General features: G+C 39.8%; 1 protein-coding gene and 1 pseudogene across 3 annotated transcripts in view; one reads left to right on the forward strand and one right to left on the reverse strand.

Annotated features, from left to right (window-relative positions):
• The first annotated feature begins 1,128 nt into the window (after positions 1-1,128).
• LOC117076320 lies at positions 1,129-1,534 on the forward strand (annotated as a pseudogene).
• Positions 1,535-5,303: 3,769 nt separating this feature from the next.
• INTS7 (integrator complex subunit 7) overlaps positions 5,304-22,536 on the reverse strand; it is a 102,833-nt gene continuing 85,600 nt past the window's right edge. For all 3 annotated transcript variants that reach the window (XM_033200712.1, XM_033200711.1, XM_033200713.1), the window contains 4 exons: positions 17,626-17,758; positions 11,218-11,316; positions 9,409-9,594; positions 5,304-6,739 (listed from right to left, as the gene is read on the reverse strand). In XM_033200712.1, coding sequence (XP_033056603.1) covers positions 6,275-6,739; positions 9,409-9,594; positions 11,218-11,316; positions 17,626-17,758 — 883 coding nt within the window. In that variant the 3' untranslated portion in view covers positions 5,304-6,274. The remainder of the gene's footprint in view (positions 6,740-9,408; positions 9,595-11,217; positions 11,317-17,625; positions 17,759-22,536) is intronic.

Here is a 22,536-nt window from a genome sequence, read left to right on the forward strand (position 1 = left end):
GGGGTTCAAATCATCTAGCAGCCTGACCAGAGGCAGCAGCAGTTTCTGTAAGGAGACAGCATTTAACTTTTTTTAAAGTGTAAACTCCTATCTCCTTGAAGTTAAATATTTCCTTTACACTTTAGGGGCGTATCTTTTTTTTTCGAAATGCTCTTTTGTCCCTCTCTGGATAACAAGTAGTAGGTGCTCAATTGTTTGAATTACATCAAGAAGAGGCTGAGAAGGAAGGGACACATGCATTCTAAATGTTGCAAAAGAAAAAAATGCCGTGGTCAGTTTTTAAATTACTTAAGATCCTCTCCCGACTGCTACATACAAGGGGACACTATCATGAATTTCAGAAATGGCACTATGTTTTGTCATTTTTGTAAAGCCCTCGCGACATTTTCTAAAAATAGGCCTTATTCTGTCCAGTGAGACTCCAAGTTGCTTGGGGGTTCTCCCTGTCAGTTTCCTTTTGACTCTCCCACGGCCAACTCAGGCCTGGTGACGTGTTGTGCTCTCACAGGGAGAGTCTGTCTCCTCCATTTGCATTTCCACAGTAGTCCTGTCTTCTGCCTCTCCTGTGAGCCCCCTAATCACAGGATGTCCGCTTTTGCTGGTGGGTGGGATAGGAAGGCAAAGCAAGGCAGGAGCAAGTGTTAACAATTCATCATCACTTTGCTCATCTCATTACACTTTCATGCCATCAGGGCAAGATGACACAAATAGAAAGCATCATTAGCTCCACTGCTTCCAGTGGGGGGTGGAGGGAAATTCCAGGCAGCTCAGCCTATTTTCACCTTCCGTGGTCTTGGGAAACAGGAGAGGTAGACACTGGTATCTTCTCATAATTCCTTAGTGTAATTTAGCTCCCTTTTATTTGTCCTAATCCTTTAAACATTTTTGACTCATCACCACAGATAAATTCATCAAAACCCTCAAATGAAATCACCAAGAAAACCAAAGAAAGTTGAGTTAGAGAGTATTTCTTCTCTGCATACCATATAATTTTCTTCAAAACATCCTGACTTTCTGGGTATTTGAGATGCTCATTTTCCTGATTGTTATACTTCATTTGGCATTACCCCATCTTTATTAACTTCACTTGAAAAATTATCTGGAAACAACAACAAAATATTTTTAGAACAGCGAATTTCAAAGATGATGCCCAAAGGAAGAAATGGTTCTGGAAGAGGGGGAAATGGGGACACATCTCTGGGAGCAACAGTGCTGATGAGAAGGCTCAGGGCCCCAAAGTGGGTGGTGACAAGGCAAACAGACACATTCTACGCGAAAAACAAGGCAAAACCATGGAAGCCATGGAAAGTTAAAATCTAGTACAAGACTCAATGAAGTGGCTCCACAATATAGTGAAGATAAAGCCAGGCCTGGGGACGACTTGGGTAAGGAGGATCATGACCCACCACGGACCCCTGCTTTTCAAGAAGCAGCATTTGCCTTGCCTGTAAGTGGGATGGGTAAGCCTGTGTTTACAGATCCGTCCATAAAGACAAAATTTGGATATATTATTATGGATGAAGGAAGAAAATAAAATCAAATTAAGCCAACTCACCAGACTTTGGACTTCTCACTACATCTCATCATACTGTTAATGCCTATGTGACTGGCAAAGGCTAAGTCCAAGGCATTTTGCAAAAAACAGGGTTTGATTGAGCAACATAGGTTTTTTTTTTTTTTTTTTTTTTTTTTTTTTGAGACGGAGTCTTGCTCTGTCGCCCAGGCTGGAGTGCAGTGGCTGGATCTCAGCTCACTGCAAGCTCTGCCTCCTGGGCTCACGCCATTCTCCTGCCTCAGCCTCCTGAGTAGCTGGGACTACAGGCACCCGCCACCATGCCCTGCTAATTTTTTGTATTTTTAGTAGAGACGGGGTTTCACCGTGTTAGCCAGGATGGTCTCGATCTCCTGATCTCGTGATCCGCCTGCCTCGGACTTCCAAAGTGCTGGGATTACAGGCGTGAGCCACCATGCCCAGCCTCAGCATAGTATTTTAATACCAGAAGCAAAGCAAATGCATGAACCTAAATACCCTCCTCGTCATCTATACACTCTTTTGTTTGGAACTTTTAGTGAGTCAAAGATTTCAATGTAGGTCTCTTTATCTAGAAATCCACTTAAGGGTTATGTGGGTCTTAAGGTAATAGTTCTCATTTTTTAATTTCTTATTCCCTGCATTTTCCAACTCCATAGGCAGTAGCCACACAAAGCCATTTAATTGAAGCAGGCAGGGCATGGTGGCTCATGCCTGTAATTCCAGCACTTTGGGAGGCCAAGGGGGGTGGATCACTGAGGTCAAGAGTCCAAGACCAGCCTGACCAACATGATGAAACCTCGTTTTTACTAAAAATACAAAATTAGCCAGGCGTGGTGGTACATGCCTGTAATCCCAGCTACCTGGGAGTCTGAGGCAGGAGAATCACTTGAACCCGGGAGGGAGAGGTTGCAGTGAGCTGAGATCGCACCATTGCACTTCAGGCTGGGCAACAAGAGTGAAACGCCATCTCAAAATACATAAATAAATAAAATACTATAATTAAATTTAACTGAATTAAAAGTAAATTAATTCAGTTCCTCAATCACACTAGCCATACTTTAAGTACTCAATAGCTACATGTGGCTAGTGGCTATAGTGGTTAGTGCAAATTTAGAATGCCTCCATCATTACAGAAAGTTCTGATGGTCAGTAGTGCCTATACTCCACATACCAAGTGCCAGGTCATCTTAATCTCAGTATTCTTTTGGCAGGTATTGGCACAGAAAGATCAAGTGACTTACCTAAGGATTAATGTTGAGTCTTATAAATAGAATTTAAACTGACATCTCTAGGACTCTAGTCTGAGGATCTTGTTATAATTGATTTGTTCTTCTCTGAACTGTATCTTAACATGAGAAATGGCATATTCCCCAGTTGCAAATTGCCTGCTATCTTGGTTGGTTTGTGCTAGAAAGGTTATGTCTGAAGATCTTAATTTAAGCTGGAATACATTAATTTCTGAACAGTCAACATTCTACTGCTATCTTCATTGAAGGCAATCAGCAGAATGTATTTACATATATTTCTTTGTATGTTTGCCTTTACATATTTTAATTAAATGATTTACAGCATAGTAGACAGAAATTCTATTTTGTTTAGGTCATTATTTTATTACTCAATGTACCCAAATCACATATGAGGAAAGACAGCTTAAATGTGTTTAATAGTAGAGACAAGGTAATAAAATGCTCAGTGAGAACTGATCTAACACTGTGGAAAAAAAAATACTGAGGATAATGACAGTAGTAGTAATAATAAAAGCAAATGCTTATATATCTGTTTACTATATGCCAAGCATGTTCTAAGTGTTTTCATACATTAATTCTACACTAACTCACTTAATTCTCATACCTACCCCATGAAACACTAATGTTTCTCTATTAGGAATAAGGAAATTGAGGCATAGAGAGACTAAGTAGCTTGTCCAAGGTCACAAAGTTAAGGTTGAAACCTCGGCAGTATGGCTCCAAAGGCTGGTGCTCTCAGTCACGACTACACAGCAGTCCCCCTTGTCAGTAGGAGATACATTCCAAGACCCCCAGTGGATGTCTATGACTAAGGATAGTACTGAACCCTACACACACTACATTTTTTTCCTATACATACACAACTATGCCAAAGTTTAATTTATAAAATAGGCACAGTAAGATATTAAAAGAGATTATAAAATAGAACAATTATAACAATATTCTGTAATAAAAATTATGTGAATGTGGACTCTCGGTATCTTCACCTCTGGGAACCGAAACTGTGGAAAGCAAAACAGCAGATAAGGAGACACTAATGCACTGCAAAGTGACGAAGCACTGAGAAAAACTAGTCCCGTCTTCCTAGCTTTAACCAGCAAGTGCCCTTGATACTTCTAAATTTAGGGAACATGCCCACTTCCCAATTAGTATACATATCTTTCTTTTCTGCATCTCATTTTTCTTTTCATTCATTAGTGTAGTGTTGAAGGTATAAACAGTTTCCCCCCACCACAAACAACTGTTTAACAGTTGATGCCAAAAATTCAGTAGATATTTTACCAAACTAAATCAGAGCTCCAATCCTGGATCTAATGGACATACTAAAATAAGTCTTTCCTGTTTTAGAGTTATGTTCAGTTCAGTTATACTCTGAACTTCTTGGACTTGCTTTTATTTTAATAATTCCTGGCCAGGCACGGTGGCTCACGCCTATAATCCCAGCACTTTAGGAGGCTGAGACGGGCAATTACCGGAGTTTGGGACCATCCTGGCCAATACGGTGAAACACATCTCTACTAAAAAATATAAAAATTAACCGGGCATGGTGGCACATGCCTGTAATCCCAGCTACTCGGGAGACTGAGGCAGAAGAATCGCTGGAATCCGGGAGGCGGAGGTTGCAGTGAGCTGAGATTGCATCACTGCACTCCAGCCTGGGCAACAGAGCGAGACTCTGTCAAAAAAAAAATTCTCTTCTGAGTGTGCCAGGAGCCCATAATACACCAAGTTAAAAAGTTCATAAACACAGCTATCAAAAATCTATCTTTTAAGAATGTAACATTTGGGAAGTTCTCAAAGGGAATTGATGGCTTACAAGATTTGCTTCTTTTTTTGGAGAAATCTACCTTGAATGGCACCAGAAGCTTGAAATCCACATTGTAAACTTTAATCCTGAAAATAGCCGCTTAATTACGCAAAAAAAGATCTTCCCCAGTTTAAGAAATGTTTTTGTTTGTTTTTAGTCTTTCAGTCACTTGATAATACAACTCTAGGCCACAATCCAGAAAACCAGTCTAATTCAGTCACTTTACAGACCAAAAAACCCCTAAGATGCAGAGAGTTAAAGTGACTTGCTTGGTCACACAGCTAATTCATCAGAACAAAGAGTGAAACCCAGGCTTTCTGATTCAGCTGTTTCCACACCTGCTAAAAGAACAAGGGGTTCTGCACACGTCTTCTGCACTGCTCTGGCAATTTTTCCTAAGCACGTGTTCCCAGATGCTGAGATGACTGTGCAGGTTGTGTGAACCGCATACAACTGGGCTGCATCTAAAGAGATGTCATTCACAGTGGACACCGTAGATCTGTACACATTTTATGAGCATGTTGTGGCTGTTAGCAGCACAATGGGTTGTGCTCATGAAAGCAAGCAATCTTGGAGAGACCCAAGTTGTGATTCACTTCTCAGTCCCTGAGGCCACATGACAAGAAAAAACAAAAAACAAAAAAACTTTTTATTTTTTAACTCAGACTCCATTCTCCTTCGAATTAATGTTGACATATAAGAGAAAAAGGCAAAACACAAGCAAAGAAACTGTGATATTTATTTAAAAAGGAAATTCCAGGGAAAGTACCCTGCATTACCTTAGGAGCTGCATCCGGCCAAATTACTTATAGCATCAATATCTGCAACTGCATGATCCCTGATGTTTAGAAATCGTGACCCTGAAGCCCTAAATGATCCCCAATCAAAAAGCAGTTAAGTTATATTTAGCATACTGTGTTAAGAAAGTCTATTTTATCATGGTTTTCAACCAGTATTAAAATAGGAAAAAAAAAGGGGTTTTCCGGCTAACCAGAAAACTCTGTTCCCTGAGCATCTCAACAAACTGAGCCTGTGTTATAAAGAGACTGTTCTCTCTAAACAATCAAGTCTAGCATAACTCATCAAGTAGAAACCAAACCAATCACCAACCAAAGGAAAAGATCCACCCCTTCTAACTTAAAACATTAAAGATATTAAATGAGTGATTTTTTTTCACTTTTGGAAATAATGTGAAATGTCTGTATTATACACAGTTGCAGACACATTAGAAAAAACAAATTAATCTTTAATTTTCTATGAAATTGCTAGCTGCTCTTTGTTTCAATAAATATGAAAATAATAAATTAAGATTGCTTTAGCACAGGAAGAGATAGACAGATATGTGGTTGAAACAATACAGCAGGATGTTTCAGTACTGCTAGATGGTGGGCTTTCATAATCTAGAAGGCTGGATGTTATAGGGAGCCCTTTCAAGTCCATCTACAGAAGGACTCAGGTTCTGCTACCATGGATAAACCTTGTAGTGACTGGACAGAACTTCCCAATGAACAGCTCAGAAACCTAGGTCTAAGCCAGGCAGCAAATGATGTATTTTGGAAGAGTAGTGGTCAAATTTATCAATTCAATGATCTCAACATGTGACTATTCTTGAAAGAAAAAGAAAAAGCTCGGCAACAGAAAAAACAGTAATGACAAAACAAAACAGTCTTCTGGCCAGGAGCCCAATTATTTTTCAGACAAAATTTTTAAGAAAACAAAATTTTTCCAGAATATTACATTATAAAAATCAATGAATAAATGAACTACACTATAACTTTCATACATATTCCATATGAAAAAGCAAACTGTTTCTGGCAATTTGATTGATCTCTTGAAAGTCTGCAGTGCATTCATCCCATGGTTAAAACCGGGTGTAGGCATTGCGCTGCTGCTGCTGCTGCTGTAATGGCTGCTGGGCTTGCTGCTGTTGTAAGCGAATTTGCTGGGAATAAGGGTCTTCCAGGATTTTACAAATATGGTAGTTCTGGGACCAGTCTTCCATACTATACCATTGGCATCTTTCACAGAAGATTCCACTGTAATGTTGTGTGTTCCAAGGATAGCAAAGTTCAACAGAAATTGAGTACTGAAGTAATCATTATGAGGTTCAACCCTTTGCTCCATCTCATTGGTCATGTTGTCAATGGGTATCTGGAATGAAACAATTGTTAAACAACAACAATGGCTACCATTTATTCAGTACTTACTATGAGTTAGGCCCTGGTCTAAGAGCTTATTTAGACTATGCAGACAGCCAAAAAGTAGGTACTGCTATCATCCTTGCTTTACACATGAGGAGTCTGAGGCAGACAGGTGAAGTAATTTCTCCAGAGTCACATGATTAGTGAATGGAGTAGGAATCTGAACACAGGCAGGCTACCTCCAGGGCCTACACTCTGAACTATTAAGCGATGCCCCTCACTATCCTTGAGTAGAATGAGCTCCCAGGGCTGTTTACAGCCCCTTCACATGCTGGGCTTTCTTCCTTGCTTACTCAACCCCATCTCGAAATCCCTATCTTCCTTGAGACTGTGAAGAGATATTCTGAAGAAATAGGATGAAATCACCCGCTCCAGAGAGTTTAAAATCTAAGAGACTGAAAAGGAACAAAACACTAAGCAAATTTAAGTTAGGTTCTCCCACAACCAGTTGGTCTGATTTTTATTACTTAATGTAGTGATTCCTTACTCCTTTAATAAATTAACTGAACAATTTGTACATTGCTCATTTAATAATCAGTGTCTTGTTCAGACTGGAAGTACAATATGTTATAAAACACAGATTTACAGGCTCATTCATTTAGCCTGACATTCATGCTTTTGTTCTTCAAAGACCAGAAAAAAAACCTGCTGACGTACTCTTACCTGTACCCAAGATGAAACATGTCAAGAGATAGATTTCTCCTGAGAATGCAAATAAAGGTGATCTTAATGTGTATTTGACCAAATTGCTCTAGGTTTATGTGTGTGTTTCTGTGGTGTAATTAATTATATAAATGTGCCCTGCAGCTTTGTGTCTCAAGGAGCAGTTATCATGTCACTTTTCCAGAGACATTTACCTGTAACATTAATGAACTGACCTCACCAACCAATTCAAGGTCTTAGAATTATTTATAGTACAGGTACTTTTTCACCTTTAGCCTTTGTACAGTTTTTATTTCCCTAAAGAATATGCCTACCAAAGAACCTCCTTAAAAGGACCAGAAATAGACCTAGGGAACCTGATTACCCTGAACGGATGGCTGCATTTTAAGCTGCAAACTCACTGTGAATAACATGGCAAAGTAATCATGTTATGACACGGCTTATTATATCAGCTTCCTGACTTTAATCAATGCGTCTTGAGAGGTAAGTCAATAAGCAGAAGACCATAGCTTCTAGGTTTAAATGTCGTTTTCTTAATAGAAGAAATTATATGCAAGGAACAAAGAGAATTATGGTTACTACTGTTTCAAAGTGAAGAGAGAGCTGCAGACAAGGATAAATTGTGTAAATTCTCATTACAACCTTCTGTGACAGGAGATACCCAATTTTAACAGCTATACTCTAAATATAGTAAATAATTTTTTCATCATTCACGAATTATTGAGTGGCTACATAAGGTACCATGCAGTATGGCATAGAAGTCAAAACAGAGGAAAAGAGGAGAATGAAGGCTGAGCCATGTCAGAGTGCCAAAGTGAGAGGAACTTGCCATAGTTAAGAAAGTAGTAATGGCTTAAGAAAGTAATAATAGTTTAGAACTAGACCTTCCATTGGCTTTTTAACCTAAAACCACCAAAGATAATAAAATGCTCTCTTTTTATACCTTCACTGATAACCCGCCTTCCATGCTATGCCACAATAAACCTAAACACAGCCAATCTGGGCATCTGAATAACTTTGCTGCTACAACTGTGGACTTGGTCCCTTGCTCCATTTACTGTGGTTAAACCACCAAGGAATTGGAAATAAATGTCTAAAGCAAGGAACATTCTTTATTTGGAACATTGGCATTTCATGGGTACAGATTCAGTATCTTAGCTCTGGCTAACAATGTAAGCCTGATTCAGGTTATTACTTACCTATATCCTGAGCTCTCAAGGCAGCAAATCCCTAGGGTTACACTCTTAAAAAAAGATTTTACTTTATCTGATCATTTTATAGAAATGCTATATACTTTTTTTAAATGATAAAATTTACTTAAAATGGAGAAAACTAAATAGATGTGTAATTTTTTGTGGGGAGGGATTGGGCGGGTTAGGGAGACACTTGTTTTTCAACTTCTGACATTTGAAGGGACCTCTTGATGTGCGAGGGGCCTTTCATTAGATTAATTTCCCGGCCTAGCGGGGAGGAGGGAGGAGGTGAGTCTTGCTGATGGGTGAGTTTCTGGGCAGGAACCAGACATGGGAAGGTAAGCCCTTGCTCTTTCTCTTCTGCTTTGGGCACCCGATTTCTCTGTGCCCTGCCATAAATTTTATAGGGGCAGGCTCCCATATGTACTGACTGAGGCTGGGTGAAAAAATCCAATTCAGGGGTCTAAGGTTAGAAAGTCCTTGCTGTCAGGCATCGGAGTTAGGTTTTCCCACAGCTCTAACAGTAATAAAACTCGTATTTTGATCTTTGCCTGGATGCTTCGTCCCTATTAACTGGTTCAGGGAGAGAAAAAAGAAGTGTTTATCAACCCCTTCCAGCCCCAATGTGGGTTTTCAATTTATGTCCATCTGATCCCTTTGGAGGTATAACTGCAATCTGTTTAACCATGAAAAACACTGGAAAACTTCCATCAATGAGCTCATATAAAATCTGTATCACAATTCTGCCTCTTTCCTAAATTACCTTGTAGTCTTGTCCGGATTTACTCTGCAGTGTGGAAGAAACATTCAGACAGACAGACTGAATTTTGCGAAAGAGTCCTGGTTTAGATCCGTGCTGAACCACTCCCTCTACCTTTAGCGCCAGCTGCTGGTTATTCTGGACAGCAATGGGCTCTGCAGGGTTCCGGGGCGATGGTGACAGAGCAAGCTGGAATGCCAACACTCAAATAAATGCCAACAACCAAGAGCAAGCTTCCTTCTGACAAACATGTCTGTGCTAATCACTGGTTACAGGTTAACAGATTCGATTGTGCACTCCCCTACCCCCACATGACCTGACTGTGCCGGGAAAAAGACAGATGTACCTTTAAAGTGCCTCCTTCTAAATATCACTGTGGTTTTCATCTCAAACCTCAGTTCTACTTGAGGATGATACAGAACTAGAGAAAAGCAAAGGCACTGTTCTCCCAATTTTTGTGGTGAGGCATTTCTTCGACAATGAACCACTTCTAGTAGGGAAATGCATTATATCAATTTTCATTACCTAAGTGCTGCTGTCTCTTTGGTCTTAGGTAAATTTAAGTAAACTAAATTCAAATGTAAATGAACTTAAAGTTCCAGGATTATCTACACAGCGAAGTCACTGTGCTATAAAAAAGTCAATATCCACAAATGAATCAAATGACATTTTTTACCTCTCATTAGTTTTTCTTCAAAAATGTATTAAAAATCCCAAATACGCATCAATTAAAGAAAGCTCAAGTCTTACTAAATGAAAAGATGGAAGAAATTTGAGTCTTTCTGATAATGCTGTTGAACTGCTAAACTAATCAACCCTGGAGACATCCTACTTTAGGACTTCTTATCTAGATCGTCAGTCTTCCTCATTATTCCAGTCATTTTGAAATGGAATGCTTTGTTATTTGTAATCAAAAGCATCTGCATGGATGTAAAAGTTTACTGAAGACATTAACTAACAGGGATAATCCAGGAAATCTCTTAGAAGTGACAATTTTCTCCCTTTTCCAACAATTTCATTTTTTGAATCAAAAATAGCTTTTGAATTGTGAGTGGCTTAAATATTTCAAAATACTGATTCTACTCACTGGTTAGCCCCTCAAAATATGTTACTGAAAGGCAGAAGTACTTTGGAAGTAGAACTGGTGACACTTTACTGGACCTGATTCATTCTAAGTTGGGTCTGAATAGACTCAGCTCAAGATCCTTGCAGGCTACTGTGATATATCACTAATTTATTCCTGGAGGTAAGAGGCAAACAACAGAGCTCCAGTTACCCAAATGCCTGTCTCATAGCATTTGGCACTGACAATTAAAAAGGGAGAGAGTTTAACTCTCAAATCCATTCCTTTCATCCAACCCCTTGATAAAGGAGAGAAATGGCTTACAACTAGGTTTTATCAAAACCAAAGGTAGGCCAGGCTCATGCCTATAATCTGAGCACTTTGGGAGGCAGAGGTGGGTGGATCACTTGAGGTCAGGAGTTCCTGACCAGCCTGGCCAACATGGTGCGACCCCATCTTTACCAAAAATACAAAAATTAGCTGGGTGTGGTGGCGGATGCCTGTAATCCCAGCTCCTCGGGAGGCTGAGGCAGGAGAATTGCTTGAACCTAGAGGTTGCGGTGAGCCAAGATCACACCACTGTACTCCAGCCCAGGCGAGAGGGCGAGACTCTGTCTCAAAAAACAAAACAAACCAAAAAAACCAATAAACCAAAGGTAACACACTGAAGTGTAGCTACGTCCTACATAATCTTCAGAAGACACCTGGTTTTAAAACCTATATTAACCTTAGTATTCTTCCTGTATTACCTTGATGCTGGTAGACTGTAGTTTCTGGAAAAAATATCTCTGGAAAGAAAGGGGAACTTTCAGCAAAGCAATGATGGCATTGCAGAGGCATGCTGTATGCTAGGGGAAAAAAAGAAACTAAATCAAATAAAAATAAATTTTCAAATTTCATCAACAAGTGGTACATTCAGTATAGAACTACAAATGCCCATATAATTACAAATGTACATACCAATCAAGAACTAGGCATCACATCCAGGAACTGTGCATACATACTAAATCATTCATGTCATGAATCACAATTACAGATTTTTACTTTATTGTGAAGTATATTCAATAAAATATAAGTGACAGAAATGAGAAAATCCACAGTCCTCAAGGCCAAGCAATAGGAAAATTCCACATTTCTACAGCACTCAGAAATATCAGTATATTATTAAACAAATATATTAGATACTAAAATACAGAGTAACTATCACATGGCAAAGTATGATAAACAGTATGGTAAAGAAGCCCGAGCATTTTGCAGGACTTTGGCTTTGAGCTGGCTCATTCTTTCATTAGGTGGCTTCTTTGTCTCTATGGCCACTGGTCCTCAGAGTAAGCAATGGTGGAAACTTAGGCGAATTCAGATGAAAGAGGACTATATAGTCGGGGAATCCTGAAACTCTAATAAAATACCTTATTTCTCAAAACTGCTTAACTGAGTTTTGAAAATCCCAGCATGACTGCAGAGGTACAGAAACACTGCAGAGAATATTTTGAGCCTTAATGAAAGTGGTCATAAAATCAGAATTTAAGAGTTCAACGATATTTTAAAGATTCTCCAGTCTAATCTTCAATTTTGCTGATGACACAGGTCACACAGATAGGTCATAGAACAAGCTGGGGCTAGAATCTAGGTTGCCTGACTCTTCAGTGATTTTCTTCTATATCACCAATGATTTGCCAACTTAATAGAAGAAAACTGAAAGTATCATAAGAACACCTTTAACTTTAGGTGAACCAGAACCATTCCTGCTTGGTCTACTATCCCTTCCTCAGTCTACTCCGGTCTCAGTGGCCTCCTAAGGCACAACAGTGAGGCAGCACTCCTTTCGCGGGGGCACTAGCTGCGGGGGGTCTGTTCCTGCAGACCCGATTCAGCAACGGATGAATAAAGTACACTGACACCCAGATATTCTGATCTGCCAGTCCAGCTGAGGGTCCCAGCCGCTTACAGGCTCCTGCTGAGTCCTGTTAACAGTTGTGACTGGTCCCTTATCAGCTAGTCAGACTCGCATTTATTCAGTAAGATTAATTAACAAAAGCTTGAGTCAACACCATTAGAGGGAAATTGACATTGTGGACTTCTGAGTAAAAGGCACTTAAGCACCCACCGTACATCAAAGGTTAGTCTTTACATGAGTAAATAAGCTAGCTAGGTAAACTACTCTGCCTTTCTTTATTACTATTTTAATTTGTTAAACTAAAGGTAAAGGGATCAGGTCGCCTTCAGTCAGATCTATTACCGAAGTTATACAAACTTCCCGGCCTTCCAAGATTTGTGTCTATTTCTATAACTATCTCTAATATTTTTCCCACCAGCCTGATTGAAACCCAACACCACAGGTTGAAAACTGCTGCATGCACCATGTGGTATGCTGTCTGTCCCTCTAAGCTCCTGCTTTCAAGCAGAATGTCACCTAGTTGCTCATGCTGTAAACATTTTTTTTTTCTTTTTTTAAGTTGGGTGTTAAGGCTAAAAGCCAGAAAAATCCATTCCTTATTGGATTCAGGCAGTTGAACATTTTGTGCCCAATAGACCCATAGTACAAATGCCAGGTCTATTACCTGAGATAATTACAGCACAGATTTAAAGACATTGGTTCTGTTTTTTCAGATTCAACTGTTAAAATAGCATTAATCAACTTCCCACAAGTAATTTGGAAAGTATTTGCAGGGACATCCACCTTTGGTGGACCTCTGTTGCCACGCTAGTGTTTAAGGAGAGAAACATCTTTGAAGGGTGGACTCAGAGGACCACAAGGGACTTCAGGCTGTTTTCAGGCAGAAAGTCACCATTTTGCCTTTTAAAAGAATGGTGCAGATTTTGCAATACCCCCTTGGAAAAGTGTGGAGTGCCTCTGAGGTCAACAGCCCCTTGGGTATTGACCTCCATAGGTATATTAGCAGACCACTATTAAGATGTCTGGAGATGTAAATTACATATCATAATCAGAAAGACGTTAATTTTTTTTTTTTTTTGAGACGGAGTCTCGCTCTGTTACCCAGGCTGGAGTGCAGTGGTGCGATCTCGGCTCACTGCAAGCTCTGCCTCCTGGGTTCATGCCATTCTCCTGCATCAGCCTCCTGAGTAGCTGGGATTACAGGCACGTGCCACCACCCCCGGCTAACTTTTGTATTTTTAGTAGAGACAGGGTTTCACCATGTTGGTCAGGCTGATCTCAAACTCCTGACCTCGTGATCCGCCCGCATTGGCCTCCCAAAGTGCTGGGATTGCGGGCAGGAGGCACCACGCCTGGCCAACGCTCTCTTAATTGTCAATCCAAAGGATACTTCTCAGTGTTTGTATTTTCTGATATTTCTGTGGCACCTGATAATGCTTTTCCTTCCATGAAATTTCATCTAATAGTCCATACCCTTATTTCTGATTCTTCCTTTCACCATCTTTTGTCTGAAGAGTCTCTTCTTTTGTGTGTTCCTTAAATGCTGATACTCTCTTTGTCATCTTCTCTTCTCAATCCATGTTTTTCATAGGCAATTCTCCCCACTCCCATGACTTTAAGACTTTCTATGTGCAGATGACCTTATATGCATCCCAGCCCATCTTTCTTCCAACTCCAATGTATTTACTATCCAACTGCCTAAAGACAGCAACATGTTTGAAAATAAAACCTTCATCTTCTATCACCTCTCTATATTCTATCAGTAAAGGATCAATCAGTTGTGTAACTGATCACTGAAGCTGGAAACCTGGAAGGCATGCCTCCATCATCTCATGTCTACTTTAAAAAAAAAAAAAAGGGCCGGGTGCGGTGGCTCACGCCTGTAATCCCAGCACTTTGGAGGCCAAGGCGGGCAGATCACGAGGTCAGGAGATCGAGACTATCCTGGTGAACACAGTGAAACCCTGTCTCTACTAAAAACACACAAAAAATTAGCTGGGCGTGGTGGCGGGCGCCTGTAGTCTCAGCTACTGGGGAGGCTAAGGCTGGAGAATGGTGTGAACCTGGGAGGCGGCGGAGCTTGTAGTGAGCGGAGATCGTGCCACTGCACTCCAGCCTGGGCGACAGAGCGAGACTCCGTCTCAAAAAACAAAAAACAAAAAACAAAAAACAGCAACACTCAACCTTGAAAATATTTTCACTAAGTATCTCTCATATATATCTTTTTTTCTCATTCCTACTGCCATTTTAGTAATTTGTTCCTTACTTTGGATTACTGAAAAAGCCTTGCAGTCATTCTTTCCTCTAATTTCACACCCTATCAGCCATTTCCTGTTTTGCTTCTAGATGATAATATACAATCTATATTAAGCACTTCTCTCTCCCACCCATTTACAATTTCTAAGAAGCCCCCCAGTGCTTAAGGACAAAGTCCAAACTCCTTAATATTGTGTTCAAAGCCTTCTGTCACCTGGCCGCTGGCTACCTCTCTGATTTCATCTCTCTAATCCCTAGCCTGTACGTTACATTGCAGTAATAACAAACTGTTCCTAGAAGACACCATGCTATTTCATGCCTCTGCTTTTGAACATGTTTTCTGCCTGAGATTCCCAATCCTTTCTTATCTGTCTGGAAAACTCATATACAAATACATCTTCCCTCTCAACTGCACCACCAATCCATTTTCCCTATCTTTTGACGTGAACTACTCTTTTTTGTACTACATCTCTACGTTGTGCAGAATTCTATTAATGCACACACACTGTATTGTGTTTATTTGTTTATAAAATCTTTCTTTCAGCTGGGTGCAGTGGCTCACACCTGTAATCCCAGCACTTTGGGAGGCTGAGGCGGGTGGATCACAAGGTCAGGAGATCGAGACCACCCTGGCTAACAAGGTGAAACCCTGTCTCTACTAAAAATACAAAAAATTAGCTGGGCATGGTTGAACTGAATCTGGAGGCTCAGACAGTAACAAATCTATAAAATACAATTTAGAAATACAGAAAAAGAATTTATTTATTTATTTGAGATGAAGTTTCACTCTTGTCACCCAGGTTGGAGTGCAATGGCGTGATCTCGACTCACTGCAACCTCCACCTCCCGGGTTCAAGCAATTCTCCTGCCTCAGCCTCCCAAGTAGCTGGGATTACAGGCGCTTGCCATCATGCCCTGCTAATTTTTGTAGTTTTAGTACAGATGGGGTTTCACCATGTTGGACAGGCTGGTCTTGAACTCCTGACCTCAGGTGATCCGCCCACCTTGGCCTCCCAAAGTGCTGGGATTACAGGCATGAGCCACCATGTCCGACTGAGAAATGTTTTATTAACCACTCCTTATATGACAGCACTGTGCTAGGCAATAAGCATTATTTCATTTAAACCTCACAGTAATCCTATGACGCAGGCATGTTTTCTACTTCATATAAAAGGATGTTAAGTAATGTGACTAAAGTCACAGAACTGCTGAGCGGCAATGCCAGAATTTGAACTTAGTTCTGAACGAGCCTAGGGCCCTTTTTTCTGTACTGTCTTCTGCTGGGCAGAAAATTCCCATTCCATTATATTCAATTCCATCAAAATCAAGTTTCTGTTTATCATCTATTTCATTTTTTAGGATGGAGCTTAGAGGAATATGAAAATAACCACTGTCTCACACAGATGTGTGTATTTCTTTCAAAGATTGTCTTTACACTCTCTCAGCAAACAATGTCACTGTCAAACAGCTGTCAATTCGATTCAGTAAATACTATTGACAATTTTACATGGAAAGCAGTATGTCAAGGGAATTGCCCATCTTTAGCTCTAACCTAACTCTTTAATGACACATCCTATTTATTCTAAAATACTTGATAAAGCAAGAAAGTACAGAATGAGAAGAGAAGCAGAAGAGAAACTCTCCAAGGGGTAAAATTCAAAGGCTGGGAATTGTGGACTGAATGTTTGTGTTCCCCCAGATTCATATGTGGAAGCTGTAACCCCCAAGGTCATGGCATTTGGAGGTGGGCCCCCATGATGGGATGAGTGTCCCTGTGTTCTTTTTCTTTTTTTTGAGACAGAGTCCTCGCTCTGTTGTCCGGGCTGCAGTGCAGTGGCACGATCTCGGTTCACTGCAACCTCTGACACCCGATTCAAGTGAATTTCCTGCCTCAGCCTCCTGAGTAGCTGGGATTACAGGTATGCGCCACCATGCCCAGCTAATTTTTGCATTTTTAGTAGACACAGGGTTTCACCATGTTAGTTAGGCTGGTCTCAAACTCCTGACCTCGTGATCTGCCCCCCTCGCCCTCCAAAGTGCTGGGATTACAGGCGTGAGCCACTGCACCCGGCTGGGATGAGTGTTCTCCCAGAAGAGGAAGAGTGACCCGAGCTCTCGATCTCTCCCCACCATGTCAAGACACAGTGAGAAGGTGGCTGCCACCAGGGCCAGGAAGAAAGCCCTCACCAGGAACCGAATCTGTTGGCACCTTGATCCTGGACTTCCCTGCCTCCAGAACTGTGAGAAATAAATGTCTGTTGTTTAAGGCACCAAGCCTATGGCACCTGTTATAAAATCTGAGCAGAGTCACTGGGGAATGGTCAGACAGGGAGGAGAAAATTTGGGTGAGAATGTGTCAGCCTGTCCTGTGACTGGTAAATCAGGGGAGAAGATTTAATAAAGGGTGAGCACTCTGAGAACTTCTTAGGAAGTGCCAAAGGCAGCAGAAATTCAGCAGGCTAAAGGCTGAAGAGTGTACTGAAAGACATTACTGTCACCACCTGGTAGGAAATGATTCATTGCCAGTCAGACAACAAGCCCAGTTCTTCCTGTTTCAATTGGCCAGTGGTTCTCTCAACCATGGCAGCATGACAGAATCACCTGAGTGCATGTAAAACTACTAATGCCTGGGCCCCAATTCCAGAAATTCAGAGTTAATTGGTCAGGAGTGAGGCCTGTATATTCATGTATTCTTTAAAAAGCCCTCAAGTGATTCTAATGTGTAGCCTGGGTTGAGAATTATTGTACTTCAGTTAAATTGTTAAAAAAAGAAAAAAGTTTTATTTGCATTCTGTAGCAGCTAGAGATGTGGTAAGTGCTTTCATGGATTATCTCATTTACTCCCCACTACAACGCTGTGACGTCGGTATTAACCCTGTTTTATAGATAAGGGAACAGACACAGAAAGGTTAATTTGTTGAACTCACAGATTTAGTAAGCGCCATAGATGTATGAAAAACCCACATCCGTACAATAAAAGCTCAATAAAACAAATGCCACTTGCCATATAAGAAACGGGGGTATATTTCCGATTCAGTGATTCTACCTCCTCCAAGACATGATTATATACAGACATCATTCTTCTTTCATATTCACTATCAGCATGGGCTGTTCCAGCAGATCCGTATTCCTGGAAACTGAAGTAAAGGTCAATATTCATTAATTCATCAAAATAGCATGGCTATTTAATACCTACATGTATCAGGTACTTTCAAATATTTTCATTTAATTTTTAAAATAATGAAGTTATTTCCATTTATAGGTGAGAAAATTGAGGCTAGGAGAGGGTAAGTAGTTTGCCTACAGTCATACAGCTAGTAAATGGCAAACCAGAATTCAAACCCAGGTCTGACTTCAAGTTATGTAATTCTTAATCTCTTTGGTTGCCAGGAAATATGACAGTGTTACTGCCATAGGTAAAAAGGACATAAAGACATCTGAAAAGGGGACTATCAATAAAGCCAGCAGATAAGTGCCAAACTATCAATAAAGATAAATAATAACAGGTTAGATATATAAATAACAGGTCAGAACATGGAGGAATGTCACAGAAGAAAATAATCTTGAACATATCAGTAGGTGAGTAAGACAGGTAAACTCTGGAGAGATGGAAAGTACAGGACATTCATGGCTAGAGATATGGCATGAATCTAAAGCCTGGAGATGAAATGCACAGGCATGTTCAGAAGACAGTTTGTACACACAGCATGCTGGGATAAGTTTAACCTAGATTTCTTCCTTTTTCTTCTACTGCTTCGAACCCCTGCAAATTTCTGCAAATATTTCTAAGTGAAAAAAGGCATTTCTAACTAAACTTTTAAAAATACAATGTAAGTAATTTAAATATGCTGGCCATAACACTACTCTTATTATTCCCTACTATCATTTTAATGCCTACTATGTAGAAGGTATTTCAGCCAGCTGTTTTATATATATTAGTTCATTTAATCGTCACAACTACTCTGCGAAACAGGCATCATTATCTACCTATAGTTTATGCATACATGGCTCACTGGGATGATATACATCCACAGAGCTAGGAGTGACTAGTAAGGGATTCATGTTCACATTTGCTGGGCTCCAAAGTTCTGTTTCCTGCTCTGTACTATATCTTAAGTTCTATTGAGACAAGAACCGAAGCTCATTTGTATGATGGACTTTAAGGACAACTAAACTACATAAAAGACTTCCATTTTTTTGCTAACAAAACAATTCCATTTCTGGTGGTAGGCAACCACAGATTTGCTTTTTATCTCTGTAAATGAGATTTGTTTCCTAATAGTTCATATAAATAGGGCCATACAATACATACTCTATTGTATATGGTGTGGGGTAAGGAAGATTATTTTTTCCCTTTTATATATTTAGTTGTTCTAGCACAATCTGTTGAAAAGACTATTCTTTTCCCATACAATTATCTTGGCATCTTTGACAAAAATCAAGTCTATTTCTGGACTCTCTGTCCTACCCTTAAGCCATCATCACATTGTCTTAATTACTGTAGTTTTATATTAAGTCTTGAAACTAGTAGTTAAGTCTTCCCACTTTAGTTTTTCTCATTTATTTTGCAATACGGTGAAGTACTTAAATTGATTTTCTAATGTTAACCCAACCTTGCATTCCTGGGATAAACCCTATTTAGTCTTAATGTATTATATTTATATGTTGTATTTATATTGTTGGACTGAACTTTTGTTAAAAATTTTTGTCTATGCTAATGAAGAGTATTTAAATTTGTCCTATTCATCTAAGCAAATTTCTTTGCACAAAGTTATTCTTCCCTTATTATGCTTTTAATATCTGTAAGATTTGTATTGATGCCATCATTTTATTTCTACTATTAGTGATTTATTATTTTTTCTTGCTCAGACTAGTTTTATCAATTTTATTAATCTTTTCAAAGAACCAGCTTCTGGCTTCACTGATTTTCTCTATTGGCTTCTTTCACAGCATGTTTTTGAGGGCACTCATGGTTTCTGTATGATCTGCTGAATGATCAACAGGTCATTCATCTTCATTACTAAGTAGCATTTCATTTGTGGATACACTACAATTTATTTACCCATTAGCCTACTGAGAGACACTTGGATTTTTCCAGATTTGTTATTATGAATAAAAATGCTATGAACATTTGTGTATATGTCTGTGTGGAAACATGTTTTCCTTTCTCTTGGGTAAAACAGTAGGAGTAGAATTGGTGGTCATATGATAAATGTATATTTAACTTTATATGACATTGTCAAACAGTTTTCCAAGTGGCTATATCATTTTGTATTCCCAACAACATATTAGCATGAATTCAAGCTCCTCCACATCTTCACCAACAAAGGGTATTGAAGGTCTTTTTAATCTTAGCTGTTCTAGTGGGAGTAGTATCTCATTGTGATTTTAATTTCCCTAATGACTACTGATGTCAAGCACCTTTTCATGTGCCTATTGGGTATTAACATATTTTCTTTTTTGAAGTGTCCAAAACTCTTATCAGTTTTTTTTTTTTTGAGACAGAGTCTCGCTCTACCGCCCAGGCTGGAGTGCAGTGGCACAATCTCAGCTCACTGCAAGCTCCACCTCCCGGGTTCACGCCATTCTCCTGCCTCAGCCTCCTGAGTAGCTGGGACTACAGGCGCCCGCCACCACGCCCGGCTAATTTTTTGTATTTTTAGTAGAGGCGGAGTTTCACCATGTTAGCCAGGATGGTCTCAATCCCCTGACCTCGTGATCCGCCCGCCTCGGCCTCCTAAAGTGCTGGGATTACAGGCGTGAGCCACCGCGCCCGATCCTCTTATCAGTTTTAAAAAATTGGATTGTCAGCCAGGCATGGTGGCTCATGCTTATAATCCCAGCACTTTGGGAGGCCGAGGCGGGTGGATCACCTGAGGTCAGGAGTTTGAGACCAGCCTGGCCAATATGGTGAAACCCCGACTCTACTAAAAACACAAAAATTAGCTGGGCATGGTGACGCATGTCTGTAATCCCAACTACTCGGGAGGCTGAGGCAGGAGAATTGCTTGGACTTGGGAGGTGGAGGTTGCAGTGAGCCGAGATCACGCCACTGCACTCCAGTCTGGATGACAGAGAGTCCATCTCAAAAAAAAAAGAAAAGAAAAAAATCAGATTGTCGAGTTGTGTGGTTCTTAATAAAACAATGTCTGAATAAAAGTCTTTTGATAGAATATGTTTTGAAAATATTTTCTTGCTATCCATAACCTTTTTCATTTTTTAAATGACATATTAACAAAAGCAGATTTAAAAGTTTAAATCCAATTCAGCAAATTTTTCTCTTATGGTAACTGCTGTTTGTATCCTAAGAAATCATGACCAACTTCAAGGTCATGAAGAGGTTTTCCAATGTAGTCTTACAGAAAGTCTGGAGTTTTATATTTTGGTCTATGATTCATTTGGAATTAATTTTTGTGTACACTGTAAGATTAAATTTTTTCTACTATATAGATACCTAGTTATTTGTTTCTAATTCACTGATAACAGTCTTTCTTATTTGCATCTTTCTTTTTTTTTTTTTTTTTTTTGAGACAGAGTCTTGCTCTGCCACCCAGGCTGGAGTGCAGTGGCCGGATCTCAGCTCACTGCAAGCTCCGCCTCCCGGGTTTACGCCATTCTCCTGCCTCAGCCTCCCGAGTAGCTGGGACTACAGGCGCCCGCCTCGTCGCCCGGCTAGTTTTTTTTGTATTTTTAAGTAGAGACAGGGTTTCACCGTATTAGCCAGGATGGTCTCGATCTCCTGACCTCGTGATCCACCCGTCTCGGCCTCCCAAAGTGCTGGGATTACAGGCTTGAGCCACCGCGCCCGGCCTCTTATTTGCATCTTTCTAACTACTTTGGGTTTAATTTGCTTTCTTTTCCTCACTTCATAAAGTAGAAACTGTGATCATTGATCTTAAACTTTCTTTTATACATATAAGCATTTAAATCTATAAATTTCTCCATAAGTTCTTCTTATCCCACAGGTTAGCTGCATCCCACAAGTTTCGTGGTATGTTCTCATTTTCATTCCGCTTAACATGTTTTCTAATTTCCTTTGTAATTTCTTGACCTACTGGATTTAGAAATGTTGTTTAATTTCTAAATACTTGGAAATTTTTCAGAAATCTTCTTTTCTAATTTAATTATATCAGATAACATATTATTTTATTTCAATGCTTTAGTATTTATTGAGACTTGTTTTAAGGCCCAGCATATGGTTTATCTTGGTAAATGTTCCAAATGCACTTGAAAAGATGTATGCTGCTGCAGATGTTGTATAAATGTCAGTTACGTAAAGTTGGTTGACAGTATTGTTCAAGTTGCTCTATAAATTACCCAGAAGGAAGTGGTGAAATCTCCAATTACAACCGTAGATTTGTGTATTTCTCTTTCAATTCTGTCAGTTTTTTCTTTATATATTTGGAAGACCTGTCAGTAGGTCCATAATACTGAGGATTATGTCTTCTGGATGAATTGATCCTTTAATCATGATGAATTGTACTTCGTTCTCACTGGCAACACCCCCTATCTTAAAGTATACTTTGTATAATGTTCATATGGCCACTACAGCTTTCTCAGGAGGGTTTGCATGTTATGTTATATCCTTTTCCATCTTTTTATTACTGTTAACCTATGTCTTTACATTCAAAATGGATTTCTTGTAGTAAGCATATAGTTGCACTTTGCTTTTTTTTTTTTTTTTTTTTTTTGAGACAGAGTCTTGCTCTGTCACCCAGGCTGTAGTGCAGTGGCTCTATCTCAGCTCACTGCAACCTCTGTCTCCCAGGTTCAAGTGATTCTCCTGCCTCAGCCTCCCGAGTAGCTGGGACTACAGGCACATGCCACCATGCCCAGCTAATTTTTTTTGTATTTTTAGTAGAGACAGGGTTTCACCATATTGGCCAGGCTGGTCTCGAACTTCTGACCTTGTGAT

This window comes from Trachypithecus francoisi, unplaced genomic scaffold (assembly GCF_009764315.1).
Source record: "Trachypithecus francoisi isolate TF-2019V2 unplaced genomic scaffold, Tfra_2.0 Lachesis_group5, whole genome shotgun sequence".
Lineage (NCBI taxonomy): Eukaryota > Metazoa > Chordata > Mammalia > Primates > Cercopithecidae > Trachypithecus > Trachypithecus francoisi.